The sequence below is a fragment of the Hippopotamus amphibius genome, chromosome 9, assembly GCF_030028045.1.
Source record: "Hippopotamus amphibius kiboko isolate mHipAmp2 chromosome 9, mHipAmp2.hap2, whole genome shotgun sequence".
NCBI classification, from domain to species: Eukaryota; Metazoa; Chordata; class Mammalia; order Artiodactyla; family Hippopotamidae; genus Hippopotamus; species Hippopotamus amphibius.
This window is the reverse complement of record NC_080194.1, coordinates 92,031,448-92,052,245: the sequence shown is the minus strand read 5'-3', so window position 1 is coordinate 92,052,245 and position 20,798 is coordinate 92,031,448. Positions and strand designations below refer to the sequence as shown.

At 51.8% G+C, this 20,798-nt stretch overlaps 1 protein-coding gene across 1 annotated transcript in view; it reads right to left on the bottom strand.

Moving 5' to 3' along the window:
* The window catches only part of DSCAML1 (DS cell adhesion molecule like 1), a 329,691-nt gene that overhangs the window by 91,666 nt on the left and 217,227 nt on the right, over window positions 1-20,798 (bottom strand). The window contains exon 2 of the mRNA XM_057749582.1: window positions 3,803-3,949. Coding sequence (XP_057605565.1) covers window positions 3,803-3,949 — 147 coding nt within the window. The remainder of the gene's footprint in view (window positions 1-3,802; window positions 3,950-20,798) is intronic.

Genomic DNA, 20,798 nt, shown 5'->3' with positions numbered 1-20,798 from the left:
CGCCCTCCCTCCCTGCCAGCTTCTGCGGCCTCTCCCCCCCCACAACCCTGTGGGAATGGTTGGGATAAACAAACCCGGTGCCAGGGAAGAATTACTCAATGTGACACTTAATTGATGCAAAATACACAAATTCCATGGCACACCGCAGAATTTACAAGCGGAGGGGCTGACAGGGCGGTGGAGGAAGGGGCGGGGGGTGGGGTGGGAGGGAATTAATCACCGCGTCTCAGGCGTGAAATTAAATTCTGAGGGAAAGAAACCTCTTTCATTACTGCCGAGCAGAAGGAAAATGCTGTGGCGTGTGTGGCGACAGCCTGGGGGCATCGGGTGCTGTCAGGGCCGGTGCAGGGCTGGGGGAGACAGATGGCCCGGCCCTGAGCTATCTCTGGGGGTGCGCTGGGGCTGGGCTGGGCTGGCAGGGGGTGGGGGTCAGGGTGTCCCGGCGGGGTGGGGGGAGGGGCTGCTGGGACGTCCCCCAGCCGGCTGAACAGTGCTGCCCTGGAACACGGCTTCTGCACCTGCACCCGGCTTGGCGCCCCGTGAGTTGAGGAACCCTGGTCCAGTCTATCAGCCTCTCTGGTTCCTGGTTCCCACCTTTATACATGCAAATGATGGTGCATCTTCTACAGAGTTAATGCCCAGGACAGCATTTGGTAAACTCTAAAAAGCACCTGGATGTATCAAATGGTTATTAGGTTGCCTTTTAGGGGACTCAGATTTTTGTTGCAACTGTTTCCTCTGCAGACAATTACAGAGAAATGAAAGTCACTCCCCGCCCCCACCCACTGAAACGCAGTAGCAACAAGGGAACAACAACTGCGACCACAACAAACAGAGCCGCTGCTCTCTACTGAGAGCGTCCTGTGTCTGGCTCCATGCTAAGCTTCTTACATGCGGCATTCTATGTAATTCTCACAACAACCCCAAGGAGAACATGTTGGCGCTCCCATTTTACAGGTGGGGAAGCTGAGGTTTGGAGACATTATTGATTTGATGCCAGGTTGTACAGCTAGTGAGTGGTGAGGCTAAGACTGAAACCTTGGCCTGGCTCCTAAGTCCTTTTTCTAACACGTCTCGCTCTCTCCCTCCTTCTCCCCTCCCTCTTACTTAATCAAATACCTGGTGAGAACTGATGAAACCACAGGTGTGGTTGCTGTCCTCATCCAATGACCATCTACAAGGCACTGCTGTGGGGATCGTTTTGCCCCTTCCTCTTGCCTTTGGACCTGGGGGTGGGGGTGGGAGGAGGGGCAGCCATCCCTTGGGGCGTGCCAGGCTCAGAGCCCCCCAGTCACCAGGTACCTTGGCAGAACCCAGCTCTGCCAGGACACCCAGCTGCATCTCCCATCCCTGGTTCCAGGGGCTGGCCTGGAGTTTCTGGCCAGGGAGGGGTGACACCCTTCCCGGCCACCAGCCCCAGGAGCTCACAGGGTTATGGCCACTAACGAGTGAAACATCTGAGCTGAAAGCTGGCTAGGGACTGACCCCCATCCTCGACTCTGGGAGTGGATCTGAAATATGAGGCTGGGGGCTCAGGCCTGAGCCCGCCTGACGTGAATTCCCCTTTGCACTGCCTCGCTTGGGTATCAGTTGCATTTTTGCCGAGACAAGCAGCTTGTAGATTGCCTTGTCACGTCACATCACATCAGGGCCCGAGTCACTCCCGGGGCCCCTTCCCCTTGGCTTCCCTCTGCTCCCAACGTCTTCCTCTTTCACCCTGTCGCTGTCATCTTGTCTATCCTTGTCTCTCTGTTAGGTTTTTGTTTTTCTCTGTCCTGTGTCTTTCTCTCCTTGAGCCCATACCTCTCCCCTTTTGTCGTCCGGGTACCTCCCTATTTTTGCTTCTCTGTTTCTCTATTTGGGCCTCACCTCCGAGTTTCTGGGTGGTATCTCCCATTCTCCACACCCCCCACCCCCAGCTGGTGGACAATGAGAGCAGAAGGAGAAGGGTTGGCATATCCATCAGTTTAAAGGGTGTCTTTTTTGAGGGACAAGAGTGGAAGTAAGATTGGTAGGAGGAAGGCGCTAAATACCCATGCAGGGAGGGGAAGGAGCAGGCCTGCAGGAGGGAGGGTTTCGGTGCTTTTCCCACATTGTATGAAAGGCATGCAAATGAGATGCAAAACATCACACAAACAAGTGTCTATAATTTGGAAGGGAACCACTGACACATTTGGGGACTGGGCTGCAGGTGGCAAGGCCTAGCCACAAAGCTGGGGCCACATAGGGCAGCCCCATCTCCTCCCCACGTGACAGCGCAGTTTCGCTTGGCATTGATTAATTCCACAAATATTTACTTAGCACCTACTGTGTGCCAGGCACAGGGCCAGGCGCTGGAGACACAAGGGAGAATCAGAGAGCCTGATCCTTACTCTCCTGGCTTCTGCCCTTCTGGTCTTGCCCCCGAATATGCCAGACAAAGAAGAGGGGGTCCTGGATAGAGTCACCTGCTGGTCAGGGTAGTCCTCCCCAAATCACAGCATGTCAGATGTAGACTGAATCTGAGCAGTCACATATTCTAGCTCCTTTTTCAGGGACCCAAAGAGGTTGTGTGTTTTGGTGGGGGCTAGTTCCCAAACCCAGGTGTCCTGACTCTCAGTTCTTCTTCCTTCCAAAAGCCACTCTGATCCCACCTCCACAAGAGCAGAGAGTCTCAACTTGCAGGTCACAAACTGTTAGGAAGTTATGAAATCCATTTGGTGAGCTGCGACCAGCATTTAGATAAATCGAAATGGGATAGACTAGAATAGAAAATATCAGAGTGCATCACAATGCATGTGGTAGGAAATACCAGCGTGCATTGCATAGGTTATGATGTCTGTGGATTGCTGTCAAGAGTTTGAAAAGCACTATTCCAGGAGACCTTCCTTGAAGAGTACCACGTGCCCTTCTTTTTTTCTGTGACTGGGGGATGTGTGTGGTGTTTGATGAGTCCCTTCCCTGAGGGTCTGCAGCTGGAGGATGCTGGGGTCAGGGGGCTCGGTGTGAATTCCGGCTGTGCCTCCCACTAGTTAAACAGTTGGGGCAAGTTGCTTGGCTTCCCTAAGGTCTGGTCTCCTCACCTGTAGAAATAAGGAGAGCAGTGCACACTTCACAGGCTATTATAGTGCCCAAGAGACAGCACACAAGTGAAATTTCTGGCACACAGAGGGATTTAGTAAATACCAGCTTCCATCCTTCTGTAAGAAGCTACAATCATTCCAGAATAAAAATCCTTCATTTAATTCAGAGATTTTTTTTTCACCTTTTGTTTGCCTACTTACAAATGTTGTGAGGTGGTCTGTAACAAAAGATATATATGTATTCAAAAACAGATAAAATAGAATCTTAAAAAATACTTGGAGACACAAGGAAATACAAAATCTCCATAATGAAATCAGCGTTGGTGGTATCGTGGTAAGCATAGCTGCCTTCCATAATGAAATCAAATCCAATCGAATCATTGCTCTGTTTGCACGGCAGATTTTATTATGAGCTTCCTGACAGCAAAGGCAAAAAAGGAAAGAGAGGATGGATTCCATTTTCCTTATTATTTGATAAATGGTAAAATAACGGTTCTTCAGAAGAGTTAAGCTTTCTCAGGTACAGACTCCTGAAAAGAATGTAACTAGAATCCTTATATGAAGAACACCCCCAGACCAAACCGGACAAGGTCTGCCCCAGTGGTTTCTGTACCTGTGTTCTTTAATCTCCTTCTCTGAATCCGCTGAGCACACTGCAGACTCCCTGATCGGTGATGCCGACATGCCCACTCAGTCCCAAGGGTGGGCTGGTGCCTTCCCTCCCCAGCCCTCTTGCCTACCTGTCACGGAGAGGCGGGCCCCATTGCTCTGCCGGGTCTCCCCGCTATACTTGTGCTTGGTGATGCAGCGGTAGGTGGAGAGGGCGTCCTCCTTCTGCACGTCAGCGATGTACAGCCCGCCGTGGTAAGTAATAAAAAACCTGTTTTCTGGAGACATAATCAGGACATAGTCGATTACTCCACTGGCTGGGCATGCCACCAGAAGCAACTCGAGCCTTTGGGCTTGCAGCTGGCCTTCAGCTAGGCCAGGACTGTTGCCCAAGGGAGGGGAGGTGATGGGGAAAACAAAGAGGGTGAAGCTGGGGTAGCCCTGAAGGCACGGGCGCATCTCTAACAGATGAGGCTTTACGAAGTGCTAACAAGTAGAACTTATGATAATTATTCCTTTAAGGGTAGATACTTCAGCTTTTTACGGGAAGATGTTGGGCTTTGGAGTCAGACTAAAATCTGAGTTCCAGTGTGACTCTTCCACTTATTAGCTGTGTGACCTTGGGAAAGTTACTTAACCTCTCTGAGCCTTATCTGTGCAACAGGGTGCAAATAATCCTTCATAGCGTTTTATTATTATTATAGGAAATAATAAAGGGTCTGGCACTCAGTAAGTGCTCACTTAGTGAATATCAGTCCTCACCTTTCCTATCTCTGAAAGAGTTTGCAAAGCTTTAACATTCATTGCTTGTTTGTTCTTCCAACTGTTTAAGGTGTCATCTCCATCTTAAAATCACACAGCCAGTAAGTGGATCAGAACGCACGCTTTCCAGCCCCCAGCTCTCTCTTCGCGTTGAGCTGAACACAAGCCTAAATCCTTTTCTCTCAATTTTCATCATTTATTCATCCAGGAAACAGGTATTGAGGCTAAGCTATACTAGCAGGGGGGGCGTGAAGATGCAGATTTACAGTACTAATTCATCACAGAGTTTTGGGTACCATGTTGTGCAAGGCTGAGGCGCTGGCACTGTCCTTTACGTTGCCTCCCCCTCCACAGTCTCACTGCCATGACTTGGTAGGGACGTGGAAAGGACAGGGTAGTTCCACCCGTTCAGCTGATTATGAGGTAGGACTCCACTCTGACACAGAGTGGATTTTCTTGTCCAAGGTCCTGAGGCAAACCTTGAACTTGAGCTAGTCAGGGCTGATTTTAAAAGGGGAGAATGTGGGCTGGAGGGTCGGGAAGGGGCTTGCATTTGGCTTTGGGACATGGTCTCCCATCCAAGATCCAGCCAGACTGAGATGGAGAAGCTAACCTAGGATCCCTCTGCCTGCTCTCTGGGGGAGTGGCTGCTTCCCCAGGCGGGCACAGAAGACCCCATGCTGCCGTTTCCATCCGAGGGGGCTTCAGAGAGTGATACTCACTTACAAGAAAGCTGCAGGGGAGAGGGTAATGCTGAGCTCCAACAAAGGACCTGATAACATCGGACTGTCTGGCCTTCCTAAGGAAACATTTTGGGTAGCCCCATGCCCTTCAAATCCTATTATTTTGAGGTCTGCTTCCTCCCACCTGGGGGCTGAGGAAGCCCTCTCAGCCACTGACAAGAGCCCTGATACCGGCTCACTGTCCTGTTAGGAATATTCTGTGGTGTCTTATCCCTCCAAGCCCAAGACCTTAGCACCGGCAAACAGGGACATCACCAAAGGATACCTTCCAACAATGAAAGCTGTAGAACTGCAGGGCTGAAAAGCTGAATGTGCTTGACCACATCTTTAACAAAGCTTCTCTAGCCTTCATGTGAATACCTCCAGGGCTGGGGAACTCACTACCTCATTTAGTGGCCCATTCCAAAGTCGATAGCTCTGATTTTATTTATTTATTTAATTTATTTATTGGCTGCGTTTGGTCTTCATTGCTGCACACGGGCTTTCTCTAGTTGCTGCGAGCGGGGGCTACTCTTCATTGTGGTGCACAGGCTTCTCACTGTAGTGGCTTCTCTTGTCGTGGAGCACGGGCCCCAGGCGCGTGGGCTTCAACAGTTGCAGCACGTGGGCTCAGTAGTTGTGGCTCACGGGCTTAGTTGCTCCATGGCATGTGGAATCTTCCCAGAGCAGGGCTTGAACCCGTGTCCCCGGCATTGGCAGGTGGATTCTTAACCACTGTGCCACCTAGGAAGTCCCGATAGCTCTGATTTTGAGAAAGATCTCTCTTGGTCACAATTGATCTCTGTGGGTCCTGGCTTCTATTCATTGGATCCCTACAGAACCAGCCTAAACCCACGTTACTGACACACTCCCTCACAAACTGGAGGGCGGCTATCATGTCCTTTGACTTTTCATCAGGCTAAACAGTTTTAGGATTTTATTTTTTAATCGTTATTTAGTATGGTTTCAAATAACTTCATCAATCTAATTGATCTCTTGCTTCTTAATAAACTTTGGTTTATCTGCAAATCTCCGAGTTCTCCCTCCCCCTGGCTTCTCTTCCTCCCTCTCTCCCATCGTCCCTTCCACATATCTTTGTACAAGACTAGACCTGCTATGTGCTAGGCACTTTGCTAAGTGATGGGTATCCAACAATCAGATTATCTGACCAGGGTGGAGTAGAGCAGAGCTACCAATCTCCAGCCTAAGCTGCATTAGCTTTTTAGGGGGGAGTGAGTGGGGGTGGGGAGACAGATCCATTATACTACAGCTTCATACTCTGCCTGCAGCTAAAGGCCCTGGTCGTGTGTCCGTGAGCTGCTGCTAAGCCACTTTCCTTCTCTCCATCCTTGGATGCCTGGCCAGGTGGGCCCAGGTCCAGGACTTCACATGGATCCCTGCTGAGTGGCATCCTGTTAGAATCTCCCTAGATGAACACTTGGCCAGCTGGTAGCTTGCCTGGAGCTTGTGTACCCCTGCCCCGCCCCCTCCAACACGCAGACCACACCTTGTAAACCCCTACTCAGTGCTGTGGGTAAAAGATGAAAAAGAAGCAGGAGGGAGCCAGGCCCTGCTGCCAGCAGTCAGAGGACTCGCAGGAAGCACAGAGAAAGCCTGGCTCCCCCACCAGACTCTGCAAGTGCCGTTTTGTCTCCATGTTGTGACATCCCAAAGTCAAATGCGGAAGCTCTCCCGTAATTTATTAGGTAACTGGGACTAGAATGCAGAACTACTGGACGGTGTTGCTGCCAATCAGAAGTGCCAGGATTGGAGGTGGTGGTGGTGGTGGTGGGATAAGGAAAAACAGGAAAGACCCTAAAATCAACCCTAGCAGCCCACAGGTGCTCCAGCCTGGACAGCTGGGACCCTGTTTTCTGCAGAACGACGCCGACAACAGTGCACTTGGCCCTAAGGAATTTTAAGCTGGGGAGGGGTGCTGCGGTGATGGTGGTGGGGAGCTGGGGTTTCTATAGCAACAAGCAGCTGCTGCATCTGATGTTTCACATCCTTCATTGTCCTCATTTTCCCCCTCCCTTCCCCCCTGCTTGTGCATATTTAATTGCAGTAACATTTCCAGATACAGTGTATCGCTCCTCCTGAAACAAAGGCAGGCCCCAGCTAGGGGGATGCACAGTGAGCAAGAGGGGAAGGAGAAATCAGGGGTATTATGTTACTCCCCACTGGGGGGGACTTGTGCAACATCAGTTCTGCATGTTTGATGAGAATCAGATGATGGGGCCTGCTGGGGAAGGAAGGAGAAGGGGGGCCTGTGGAGTGAGAGGCATACAGTGTGGAGAGGGGAGGAGGCACAGCCAGCTGGCGGGGGGTTCAGAGGGGCTAGGGCTCCAAACATGGCTGGCCTCTAAGGCTGGCTTCTGTGGGGTGCCCTGGCCGTCTGGCAGCCCATCCTCTGCAGCCCAAATGGGACCAGCCGTCCTTGGATTGGACAGAGGAGCCATTATCCCACATCTTGGCTCCTCCTGCTTGGGACAGGCTGCGTCCAGCTGGAGGAAGGACAGAGTGGCGGCCAGGACTACCGCGTCTAGCCCCCTTCCTGAGGCCACTTGGACATGTGTGTCTGGGAGAATTTTTGGGTGACACCATAACTTGGGGGTAACTGATGGCATTTAGTGGTCAGGTTAGAGTAATAACAACTGTTCCACCCAAATGCCAATAGTGTGCCCACGAAGGGTCACTTTTCCTTAGGCTCTAGGACCAGGACATGGAGCTGGGTTTAAATGTGGACCCTGCCATGGGCACTGCAAGACTGTTACATCTGAAAGTCTGCAGTATTGTCTGTGAACACATCCGTGACCAGGGAAGTGCTGTGTGGTTAATGAACCCTTTTCTTCTTTTTACTATTACTCAAATACTCCAGCCTATTTCACTATCCTTTACCCTGGTGATCTGGAGCACATCTCTCCTTTCTTTAAAGCTAAATATTTATTGAGCACCCATTACATGTTAGGCCAAGGGCTTTATGAGCATTATCTCCTTTCATCCCCACACCCCGTTGAAATGGATATTATTATTGTTATGGACCAAAGCACAGAGAGGTTAAATAACCCACCCACAGTCACACAGCAAATAAGTGGTAGAGCATGGACCATTAGTCTACTTCCTATGCTCCTCCAAAGCTCTGTGCTAGGCTGACTCTCCTAGAACAAGAGCATCTTTGATAGGGATATACATTCAGCCAGCCTCTGCTTGGTTGCTTCTGTCAGTGGGGTCCTCACTTCCTTACAAAGGAGTATCATCCATTCAATTCGGTATGACTCAGTTTATCAAGTCTTTGTGGAGCAACCCTAGGTACTGAATTGGGCTCCATGGATAAGTCTTGAACTTGGTCTCTGCCCTCTGGGATTCCACAGTTAAAAGACAACGTTCTTCCACCAGGAAAGTTTTGGCCTTCAGTACTGGGTGCTGGTGAAGGGTGGGGAGGGGGTTCGATGGAAACCATTAGTGAAAAGAGGAGGAAAAAGAGGGGCCAGGCCACTCAGCCTTGGGGGACAAGCCCAGGACTGGGGACTTAGGAGATTCAATTGGTACCCTAGCTCTGTAACTAATGATGGGGTATATGCTGGGTTGAATAGTGTTCCCCCCAAATTAATGTCCACCCAGACTTCGTGAATGCAAACAGAATCAAGTTAAAATGAGGTCATACTGGATTAAAGTAGGCCCTAAATCCAATACGACTGGTGCCCTTATAAGAAGAGGAGAATTTGGACACAGGCACACACACAACAGGGAGAAGGCCACGTGAAGATGGAGGCAGAGATTGGAGTGATGTATCTTCAACCCCAGAAACCAGGCAAGAGGCAAGGCAGGATCCTCCCCTAGAGCCTGCAGAGGGGGCAGGACCCTGCCCTCACCTTTTTTTAAAAAAAATTAATTAATTAATTTATTGGCTGTATCGGGTCTTTGTTGTTGCACACAGGCTTTCTCTAGTTGCAGTGAGTGGGGGCTACTCTTCATTGCGGTGTGCGGGCTCCTTATTGCGGTGACTTATCTAGTTGCAGAGCATGGGCTCTAGGAGCGAGGGCTTCAGTAGTTGCAGCACATGGGCTCAATAGTTGTGGCGCATGGGCTTAGTTGCTCTGTGGCATGTGGGATCTTCCAAGAGCAGGGACTGAACCCGTGTCCCTTGCATTGGCAGGTGGATTCTTAACCACTGCATCACCAGGGAAGTTCCTGCCCACACTTTGACTTTGGGCTTCTGACCTGCAGAACTGTGACATAATAAATCTCTGTTGCTTTAAGCCACCAGTTTGCAGTAATCTGTTAAAGCAGCCCTGAGAAACAGATACAGGGTGACCTTAGGGACGTCCTGTCCTCTCTCAGGCCCTCAGTCTTCCCACCCATACAAAGAGGGAAGAGGTGGAGCAGAATTGTGTTTTTAACTGTTAGTACATTAGAATCATCTAAGGAGCTTTTAAAATTAAACTCAGAATCTCTGGAGGTGTGGCCTGGAAATTGGTATTTTAAAAAAGCTTTTTGGGTGGTGTAGTGTGAAGCCAGGGTGGAGAACCACTGGATCAGAGAAACTGTAAGTCCCCTTCACTCTGACCGTGGATGTCTCTGTGATCACACCAGACTTCTCTGAGTCCCATTTTTCCTTCAGGAAACTGGAGACAATAAACAGGACTTAGGTCACTCAGTTGTTGGGAGTTGTTGGGAGAATTAGAGGAAAGGTGAGTTACTGCAGGGGAAGATCTCCAGCGCGTGGGTGGTACTCGTTAAATGTCAGCACAGGTGGCTCCACCTCAGGGAGATGGAGGGCTGGGCAACACGGGGGCTCTCCGCCCCTCCCTGTGGCCAGGCTTCCTGCAAAGTCTCCCCCTTCCTCGCAGGAGCTTGGAAATAAAGGAGGCCCTCCTTGGCAATTCAGAGGCCCTGCACACAGGTGCTAAGTCGGCCGACAGCATCTTTTCTGTCTTTTTCTAAGAGGTCAGAGAGTTGGGCCTTGGAGACTCCCCAGAGCTGCAGGAGTCACGGAGAGGATATGGACGGAAACCTCGGGGCTCCTAGTGGCCCCAGAAGGCTGGGAGAGAAAATCTGTCTTCTGCAAAGGTGGGGCCCTCTCTCTGCTCTCAGGGAGGTGTGAGGGTGAGTTGGTAGAGAGAGGGTCCCGTGCAGAGGAGGGGGCGGTGAGGGTTTGCTGGCAGGTGTGAACTGGATAGATCCCCCTTCAACCTCTAGAGTAAAGGAAGGGAATTACTAAATGAAGCAGGGACAGCGGCTTCCTAACTGGCCTCTCTGCTTCTGCCCCTGCCCCTCCTCCGTCTGTTCCCAGCTGGCAGCCAGAGAGCGAAGCTTTAAAGCCTAAGTCAGATTCATGCGGCTCCTTTGCTCAAAACCCTCCAATGGTTTCCCATTTCCCTCAGTGTGAAAGCAGGCTGGTCACAAAACAGGCGCTTGATAAATAGTTCTAGAATGAATGAATGAATGAATGAATGAAAGATGCTTCCCAAAATGCCAAGGTAGTTTTATCCTCATGTCACTCATGAGGAAACTGCAATTCAGAAAAGTCAGATCCTAGCTTGAAATTTACCTCTTCCAGGAAGCCCTCCCAGATTAACCCACTTTCATTTCTGAGTGTTTCTACATCTGGCAAACCTCTTGCAATTGCTAATTGCTGTTTCTACTATATTCAGTTACACCTTTACAAATAATGATTTTTGAACATTCAAAACTCAAGGTTAAATAGTATGGCAATTCCTTAAAAAATTAAAACTAGAATTACTATATGATCCAGCAATTCCACTTCTGGGTATATATCCAAAAGAATTGAAGCAGGGTGTTGAAAAAATACTTGTTCACCCACATTCATAGCAGCATTACTCACAATAGCCAAGAGATGGAAGCCAAGATGACCCAAGTGTCTATTGATAAATGAATGGATAAAGAAAATGTGGTCTAGACATATTACAGAATGTTACTCAGCCATAAAAAGGAAGGAAATTCTGTCATATGCTACTACATGGATGAAATTGAGGACATTATGCTGAGTGAAATAAGCCAGGCACAAAAGGACAAATACTGTGTGATTCCACATATAAGCGGTACCTAGTGAAATTCTCAGAAACAAAAAGTAGAATGGTGGTTACCAAAGGGCTATAGGGAGGGCGAAATGGGGAGCTGTTGTTTAATGGGTATAGAGGTTCAGTTTTGAAAGATGACATTGAACTTAAACATTACTGAACTTAGAACTGAGCTGAAATACTACTGAACTTAACACTTAAAATGGTTAAGATGGTAAATTTTATATTATATGAATTTTACCACAATTAAAATTGAAAAAATTTAAAAGTCAAGATTATAAAGAATTGGAATGAGTATCTTCGTGAGGTAGTGAGTTTCCTGTCATCAGGGATAATTCAGTAGAGGCTGAAGAAGCACTTGGCTGAGATAGTGCATAGAAGATTTAAGTATTAAGTGAGGGAAATAAATTGATCCTCTCTAAGTTCCCTTCCCTCCCAGCAATTTATAAATTCCTATCTTAAAGAGAGCAGAGCAGGACTTTCTAGGTGGCGCAGTGATTAAGAATCTGCTTGCCAATGCAGGGGACATGGGTTTAGTCCTGCCCCAGGAAGATCCCACATGCCGCGGAGCAACTAAACCTATGCTCCACAACTATTGAGCCTGCGCTCTAGAGCCCGTGAGCCACAACTATCGAGCCCGTGTGCCGCAACTACTGAAGCTCATGTGCCTAGAGCCCGTGCTCGGCAACAAGAGAAGCCACCACAATGAAGAGCCTGTGCACCACAATGAAGAGTAGCTCCCTCTCACAGCAACTAGACAAAGCCCGTGTGCAGCAAGGAAGACCCAACATAGCCAATAAATAAATGAATAAAATAAATAAATTTATAAAAAAAAAGGAAAAGAAAAGAGAGCAGAGCAGCAAGACCCCTCGAAGACGGTGTACCAATGGTTTCAAGTCAGTGAGCATACGCTCATTGCTACCCCAGGGCCTTTGCTGTAACTATTCCTCCTGTGCCTGCAATGCTCTTTCTTTGACTCACACCTGGCCCTGTTCAGATTTCTGTCCAAATGCCAACTCCTTGGAGAGGCCTTGCCTGATTCCTCTGTCAAAATTAGGCTGAGTTCCATGTTCCTGCCCAATTCCTTACCCTGCCTTCTTGTCTTCAGAGTACGTGGTGTTTCTCGTTGAGAGGAGTTATTTCAGTATCCCAGCTCCGGAACGTGGTGAGCACACAGTAGATGCTCAGTGAACATGTGTTGACTGAACGAATTGCAGCAGTAGAGGAGGCACTCCTAGTGGGCTGAGACAGTGGGGCCTCCAGCCTGGAGCCTATGCCAGGGTCCCTGGAACCTGGGGCCTCTCCCCCTCTAACCCCACTGCCACACTGCACTGGTTTGGGGCGCTGCTCCCCTGTTAGGCCACTTTCATCCTCGTCTCGGTTCCCCAGCTCCAGGCTGGGACATTAAAACCAGACTGATGGTTTGGAGTTAACAAAAGGGAAGTAAACTAACAGTGACACGAACCGGGCAACCTGGAATGTACACTCTGGCTGACTCATCTTAAGGGGAGGCTCCCCACAGGGGCTGACCGCACACTGCCCAGGAGCTCGTGAAACACGCAGAGACCCACGGCAGCTGCGTCCAGGGAGAAGGAGGGCCACGGACACTCCTGCTCCAGCTGGCCTGAGGCTGGCCTCCCACTGCCCTTCCCTGACCGAGATCTGCCTCTTCCTTAGGTGACTGGAGCAGAAATGCTACCCTTGCCCGGAGGAGAGGTCATTAACAACAGAGCTCACTGTTTCAGGAGGGAACCATATGAGAATCGCAGGGGCCCACATTCAGACCAGAGGTAAGGTAATATAGCAGTGGCGGCTGTGTGGTACCCTGCCCCTCTGCAGACAGGGAAGTTCAAGAAGTGGGCTGCCCTGAGTGGTTCCACCTCTGCCCGCCTTGCAGTGAGCTCAGCCTCCTGGATCTTAGAGGTGTCCAGAGTTGGGGCCTTTGAGAAAGGAGACCTGTGTTCAGGAAACTGTGGCCTTGAATGTCCCCCTCTCCAGCCCCCTCGGAGATAGCTCACAGATAGCATCTCCCTTGGGTTGGGAGAGGGATCCAGGCTTAGCTGGTGAAGTGTCTTGTTTTACAAGCTCAGCAGGAAGGACAGGCCGAGGTGCGTGAATCAGCGGGTGCCCGTGTGCAGGCTCTGTGCTGGCACTTTCCTTTCACACACATCCCTCTCTTAGGCGCCATCGCTGGCCTAGGAAGCACGTGTTGCTCCTCCTGCTTCACGGGTGAGGACACTGGCTCGGGTGGAGGCTCGGGCGGAGATTCGTCCAGGGAATGGAAGTGCCGGGACTTCCACCTGGGTCTCCTGAACACACACCTAGAGCTGTTCCTACAAACCAGCTGCCAGGACGGTGGGTGCTGCGGTGTGGAGGGGCTCTGGTTCACCCCTTCCCTGTGGGGCAGACTTCTCCATCCCTCCTGCAGTGGCCGGGCCCCTTGCTTCTTCTGGAAGAGGTTTCCCTCTCACCAGCCAGGGGGAGAGGGGGGCGAGCAGAAAGGGGTGAGGGGTGAGGTGAGACCAGCATACAGTAGTTGACTGAGAGGAGGGATGAATGATGTCCCTTAGGAGGCCAGTGTGCCGTCAAGTAACAGGTCAGGGGTATTAAGTGGTCATATGTTTGGGAGGGACTCAGACTTAGGGAGCAAAGAAACTCTGCCGGCTCCGGGTGCCCTGTGTTGGCAGGAGGCTGGGCTCACGGGCAGGGGACTGCACGTGTCTGTGAGGGGACAAAGTGCGCGTGTTGCCACCAACACGGCTGGAGACCCGTGCACAGGCCTATGGGGCAGCGCAGGGGACACAGAAGGGGGCGGCAGCTTGGGGGGGGCATATGCTCCGATGGGAGCTGTAGGGAGCACTGTATTTGGAGTCAGAAATGGGGAGATTTGAGGTCTACCACCTGCGGATTTAAGAAAATACCTTAACCTTTCTGGGATTCTATTCTCTCATCTCCAAAGTGGGGACACTAACCCTCAGTATCCTTTGCTCACAGGGCTCATTTGTGGTGCCCATGTGACAAGGACCATCAAAGACCCCCTCTACATGTGCAAGGGGGGAGGGGTTATTCCCATCACGTGAGGTATGGAAAAGCACAGGCAATATGTGCCCATAACACATGCACGGGGTATAGATCCTTGCGTGGGTGTTTTGTCAAATGAATCTGGGCGGTAGAGATGATTCTCAGTTCCTGGAGTCAGATGCCTTCCTGAAGCAGGAAAACCAGAGGCTGGGGGTGGGGCCTCCTGCTCCGCCCACCCCCTTCACCCCTGCAAGGAGGGTCCCAGGAGGCGATGGAAGGTATGGAATGGGGGAGGGGAGGTGGGGAGGAATGGATGGAGCTTTGCACAGAGATTAGGCTTTGGCCAGGGTCAGAAAAAGCATTCAGTCTCTCTTGGGAGAGAAGAGATACTTAATCTGTCACAGCCCAAAGTTTCCCGGGGTGGCCTCAGGATGCCTCGTGTGGCCCCCTGGGGCCTCTTAATTTCCAAAGAGAAATTGCAATCAATATAGGTTACCAGTTACTGCTCTATCCAATAGAGATTTATAAAAATAATGTGGTCATCCCACGGCTTAGAGCCTGTGGGTGCTTCATGAGACTAATGAGATAGCTCACTCCATTGGCAGGGTTGCTGTCTCTTCCCAGGGGCAGGGTGGGTGGAGGTGATGAATACTTCCGGGCTGGCAGCATTTGTCCTGTCTGGGCCCCAGCACCAAGGAAGCCCACAGGGAGCTACCTGAGGCTGACTGCCTCAAGTGATCCTCCTCTCGCTCCTTTGTTATTCCTGCTGAGGTGAGGGCCCTGGGGGAACCTGCCGGAGTGGGTTGAAAAGCCCCATGGAAGCCTCAGCCCTGTCCTGCCTCCTCTGCTCTCCCTGAGCTCTGGACTCCCAGGATTGGAAGCCCTCCAGCCAAGACACCAGAGAGATTTGCAGCATAGTGGAGGCACGTGATGTGAGTCTGGAATTTGGATTCAAGTCCCAGCTCTGGCCTGGCTGGCTTTATGTTCTAGATCCTCCCTGTTATAGACACATATGTGTCCCCACAGAAGTCACGTGTTGAAGCCTTAACCCCCAGTGGGACTGTATTGGGAGACGGAACCTTTAAAGAGGTAATTAAGGTTACATGAGGTCATGAGGGTGGGGCCCTACTCCAATATGACAGGAGTCCTTATAGGAAGAAGGAGAGACACCAGGGATGCTTAGGCACAGAGGGAAGACCACGTGAGGACACAGCGAGAGGGCAGCCATCTACAAGTCAAGGAGAGAGGGCCCAGTAGAAACCAAACCTTGATCTTGGACTTCCAGGATCCAGAACTATGAGAAAAAAATTTCTGTTGTTTAAGCCACCCAGTCCGGTATTTTGTTATGGAAGCCCTAGAAAATGAATATACTCTTCCTTCTGACACTCTGTTCCCCGAGCACCCTTCCAGTGCTACGATTCTGGAGTTGGGCCCTGCTCTGTAAGACACTGGGGTGAGGACTGTAGGGAAGGAACGGTGAGGAGGACAGTGACAGGCTGGTTCTGAAGGTCACCTGGTAGACCACGTAGGTTGGGTTCAGAGAGTAAGAGTGTGAGAGGTAGGGAGAGACTGATCTTGAGACCCCCTCCTGGGCACCAAGAGCAGAGGAAGGGCCGAGGTGGGCAGGGTGCCGGTGCGGGAAATGGGCTTTTGATCACAGATAGAGCCTCATCTACACTCACCATCAATCACTCAATCTGATCCACTACTGCAGGGAACACTTGAGGAACCTGAGGGTCACACAGCCTGTGTGGGTCAGAGTGGAGCTGTTGGGAGAGGCCTCCTGTCTCCAGGCCCACTGCCCTTTCCCCACGGAATTGAAATCAGGGAGAGCGAACATACCTGGGTCATAATGACCCTGGATGGATGGGAGGCGGGACCTTTGCTATGCGAGCTTATATGTAGCACACAGAGCAAACTCTGCTCCACCCCGGCCGGCTGGAAGAGGGAGGGGAAGGCAGCCAGAGCTCGACGGGCAGCTAGAGGTGGGCTCTTAACCTCTGAGGGGCAGGTGACAGGTCTGCTGCCTGGTTTCTGGCACAGGGGCTCCCAGATGTTTAGGAAGACACCACGGTCTCATATTCATCTTCAAAGCCTGATGCCAGGCTGGGCAGGGGATTAGCGTGGCAGGCTCTGACTGGGTGGCACAATGTACCACATGTCCCCAGGAGCCTGGGGGAGTGGCCTCTGCCCCTCCTTTGCCACGACCACCTCTGAGATGAGAGGGCAAGTCATCAGAAAAGAAGACATGGATCTAGGGAGCGATGCCTATGTCTGCCCCGTAAGAGGGATTGGCCAGGCCTCCCATCTTTATCTCTGCCCTTGGGGCTCTACAGGAGATGGGGTTACTGGGAAGACAAGTGTCTGAGGTCTCAGAAGGAGCCAGTGAGCTGACGGCACAATGGAGTAGAAAAGGCCCAGCCTGAATCAGAAGGGGGGTTTGAACTGGACTCCCCTCTCAAGCTGCATGATGCTGGATGAATCACTGAACCTCTCTGAACCGGTTTCCTATGAGAATGAAATAAGTTAATGACTGTACCCAGCACCGTACCTGGCACAGAACAGGCGCTGGGTTAGTGGTTGTTGAATGACTGAACGATTGAATGAATAAATGAATGTATAACTCTCGTAAGGTGGGGACTCAGAACTGGATCTGGGCCTCAGCCTCTAAGCCAACCATTCCCACCACCTCTCAACGGCCCCCAGCTGGCCTCTTATAGGTGGGTGGGTGTACATTTCCTGGGAGGCACCAGGCTCAGCTCCCCAGGACCCTGCCGGCTGACTGCTCTGGGCAGCTGAGATCCAGGAGGGGGTCAGCACTGTCTCCGGAGCGGCCCCCAGGGAGCTGGGGTCACAGGGGGTGTGAGGATGGAGCGCCTCGGGGAGGGGAGCCAGCAGGAGAGCCTCGGTGCAGGGGGACAGAGGGACAGGGGCTAGTTTTCTCTCTCTCCCTGAGTCCTTTTCCCTAAATACGGCTCTATCTTCCTCTACAACAGGATTAGCACACATCTCTCATTCTCCTATTGCAACAAGATTTTATTTCTAATTATGCTGTAATAAAACTGGAGCGCTCCCAGGCTTCCTTTCAAATGACTTGTACACACACTGCCGATCGGATCCTCCTCGGCCCCATTGTAATAGCATTTCCCTGACATTCATTAGACATGCATGAGAGGGGCGCTTTAAGAATAGAATTGCATTTAAATGGATTTGCTGAGAGAGGAAGATGAAAAAAAAGAGAGGCGAGGGGAGGAGAGGGAGAGGGAGAGAGGTTTGTTGAACAAACTATGAAAACAAGATGCCATAATAACAGGGTGCTGAAATAAGCCTCTTTCTTCCCAGTCCTCCTCCTGCTGCACATGGCAGAGCCCAGCCGGGGAGCGGCGGCCTCCACCCCTCTCCCCGGAGCCCCCACCCCCACTTTCACGGTACCCACTGGGGGTGCTTCATAGCTGCTCGCGCCATGTGTCAGATGCTCATGGGGTAATAGAAATAACTGTTATTACAATTCGGGAAGGCTGCCTTGCTTCGACAGAACCCCAATAGCCAGGCGGCCGCCCGCGGGAAGGGGGAGGGATGGTGACTGTCCCCCCATCCCCAGGGCTCATCTTTAAGGCCCCCAGTCCTCTGTCCCTCCCCCTGAATGATCACCCACACCCCGAGCCCCATGCGCTACTGAGTAGCTGGGATTTTTCTTTTACCCTGGGTGGCTCTGAAGTGTCGGGTGTAGGAGATTCATTCTGACCCCAGGGCCGCGCTCCCTGCATCCCCAGGGAGCGGAGTCTCCCCTACGGCACACTGTGTGTACTATAAACGGCCTACTATGGACCAAGGGCCTACCTACTAGGTACTGTACCTACCTGTGGTCTCATCTAATTTCTTACCCACAGCATAGCCAGATCCTCTTACAGTGGACATCTGGTCGCCCTGAAAGCCATCCCGTGGCTTCCTCTTTTTCTTAGGGTGAAGGTCAAAATTCTTAACAGGGCAGCCAAAGCCTGCTGCCTGGCCCCATTTAGCCTCATCTCTGGCCCTGGCCCCAATTCCGGCACGCCAGCCTTCCTCTGTCCTCGGCGCCCAGCTCCTGCCTCCTTCCCCAGCCTTGCTGCTGCACTTATCCACCTCCTTCCCAAAGTTCCTGTGGACCCACCCCTCCGAGCTCAGTTCACACTCCCTTGCTCAAGAAGACCCTCCCACCAGCCTCCCATCTCCTGTCCTCGTCCCTGCACCCTTGCCACAGCTGTACTGAGTCACCAAAGACCTGGCACTGTCCCTTGACTGTAAGCCCATTGAGGGCAGGGCAGGGAGGGTCCTGGCCGCTGCTGTGGGCCCAGCCCCCGCTCCGGGGTAAAGGCTCCGTACAATGGGACGGAAGCCAGGCACTGTGGTTATCGGGTCTTCCCGATAAGATACGTCAGCTTCTTTCATCCTGCTGCACCCGTATTGAGGCTGAGGGTTTTTCCTTCCCCTCTAACAGATGAGAAAACTGAGAATCGGAGAGTTCAAAGCAAGCGGCTCCAAATCACAGAGCTGGAGCTGTCCGAATCCAAAGCTGAGCTTTTGCGATGACACTTCCTTGTCCTATGGGCATTCCCACTGATTCCTTCCCCCGTGGAGCACCACCCACCTCCCTGGCGCCCAGTGAGGGCCTTCTCAAACCCTCCTTCTTCTAGAAGTCCCCTCTGAGAGTGCAGCGAGTGCAGACCCTCCCCCGCTCTGCAGACAGTTCATGGTCCGACTGTGGGGCCGCACTCTGGAGCCTGGGAGGGCCTCAAGCTTTCCCTTTGATTGTTCCCACTTGTTCTGTGGGATCATTCGTCTATCCCCAGTAGAATGCAGGTTCCTTACACCCACAGCACACCTGGGCTTCCCTGGTGGTGCAGTGGTTAAGAATTCGCCTGCCAATGCAGGGGACATGGGTTCGAGCCCTGGTCTGGGAAGATCCCACATGCTGGGGAGCGATGAAGCCCGTGCACCACAACTACCGAGCCCGTGCTCTAGAGCCTGTGAGCCACATCTACAGAGCCCACGTGCCGCAACTACTGAAGCCATGTGCCTAGAGCCCATGTTCCACAACAAGAGAAGCCACCACAATAAGAAGCCTGTGCACCACAATGAAGAGTAGCCTCTGCTCTATGCAACTCCAGAAAGCCCATGTGCAGCAATGAAGATCCAATGCAGCCAATAAGTAAAATTAAAAATATTAAAAAAATAAAAAGACAGCATACATGGCTCTTCTGAACCCCCAGCACCCGTGGGCCAGGATTCTGCGAATACACAACCAGTAGAGCGTCGCCAGTAGAGCGTCGGATCTGCAGCCAGGAGAGCTGCTCTGCCGCTGCGGGACCTGGAGAGGAGCCCTCTGAGCCTCCACCCCTCGCCTAGAAGGTGGTGCTGACGACACCCACCCTGCAGCTTCACTGCGCGGCCTCGATGAGCTGTGGCAGAGGCAGTGCCTCATTTCTCCTCTTGTCCTGTTCCTTCCTTGGGGCTCTATCTTGTGACAATGGGGATGAGAGAGCTGGTCTTATGGTGTTTCAGAAGGGGGCGTGGCTAAAAGGGACAGGGCACTGCGGCCTCTGGAAGCTATCTGATGTGTCTCCAAGGGCCCTGCGATGGCCGGGGAGACCATCCCTCTGTCCTTCCTGTGTTTGCCTGCAGATCCACCACCTTCTCACCCCCAAGACTACCTAGTTCAGAGGCCTCCAGTGTCCACCCGTTGCAGAGATGATGCTCCCATGATGAGCCGCCGGAGCCCCCGTGGGCCGAGAGTAGCTGGTGGGTCTGTCCACCTCTGCCTCCCAGTCCCTAGCACCGCCCAGGCCTGGCCCAGTGCAAGCGCATGACTGAGACCATGACCTCCATGAGGGCGGGGGCTGCTGCCTGTCCACGGCTCTGGACTCAGTTTTGTGAATAATCCCTGCACGTGGTGATGTTCAAAAAATATTTATTGCATGAATGAATGGTGAACAGAGTGAGTGTACGAATCTCAGCCTTTTTTGCCCCCAGGGAAAGTACTTAGGCTCTGGAGCCAGCCAGACTTCTGTGTGATCTTGCACAACTTACCTAACCTGATGCCATTTCCTCTTCTCTAATATTGTGCCCATAATAGTTCCTATCAGAGCTGGGGTTGCTGCAAGAATTAAAGCACCTGGCTGGTGCCTGCACGGTGACGGTTCAATAAGCGATAGCTCTCATGGTTACTGCCACCCAGCTTCCGGGGAAGGGAGAGCCGCCTAACGTCCACTTCAACCCACTCGGGAGCTTGGAGTGACCACTCGTGTTGCTGGTTCTAGAAAGCTTCCAAAGCAATTCTGCTATTTTTGAACAACTGCCTTTTTAATTTACAGGCTAATCAACGTGACTGTGTGGCACGCCAGCGATGCCAGCCAGGGAGCCTGTCAGGAAAAGTGGACTTGTTCGCAGTCCCAGCCACATTTGTGTCCTATCAGCTCTCAAAGCAAGTCTGTCTCATTGAAATGATGTGAGCACAGAAGCACTCTGCCCTGACTCCACCAGCCCATTCACTTTTCCCCCCAGAGCCGTGCAATCTCAGCACCTCTGGGCTCTAAATTACATCC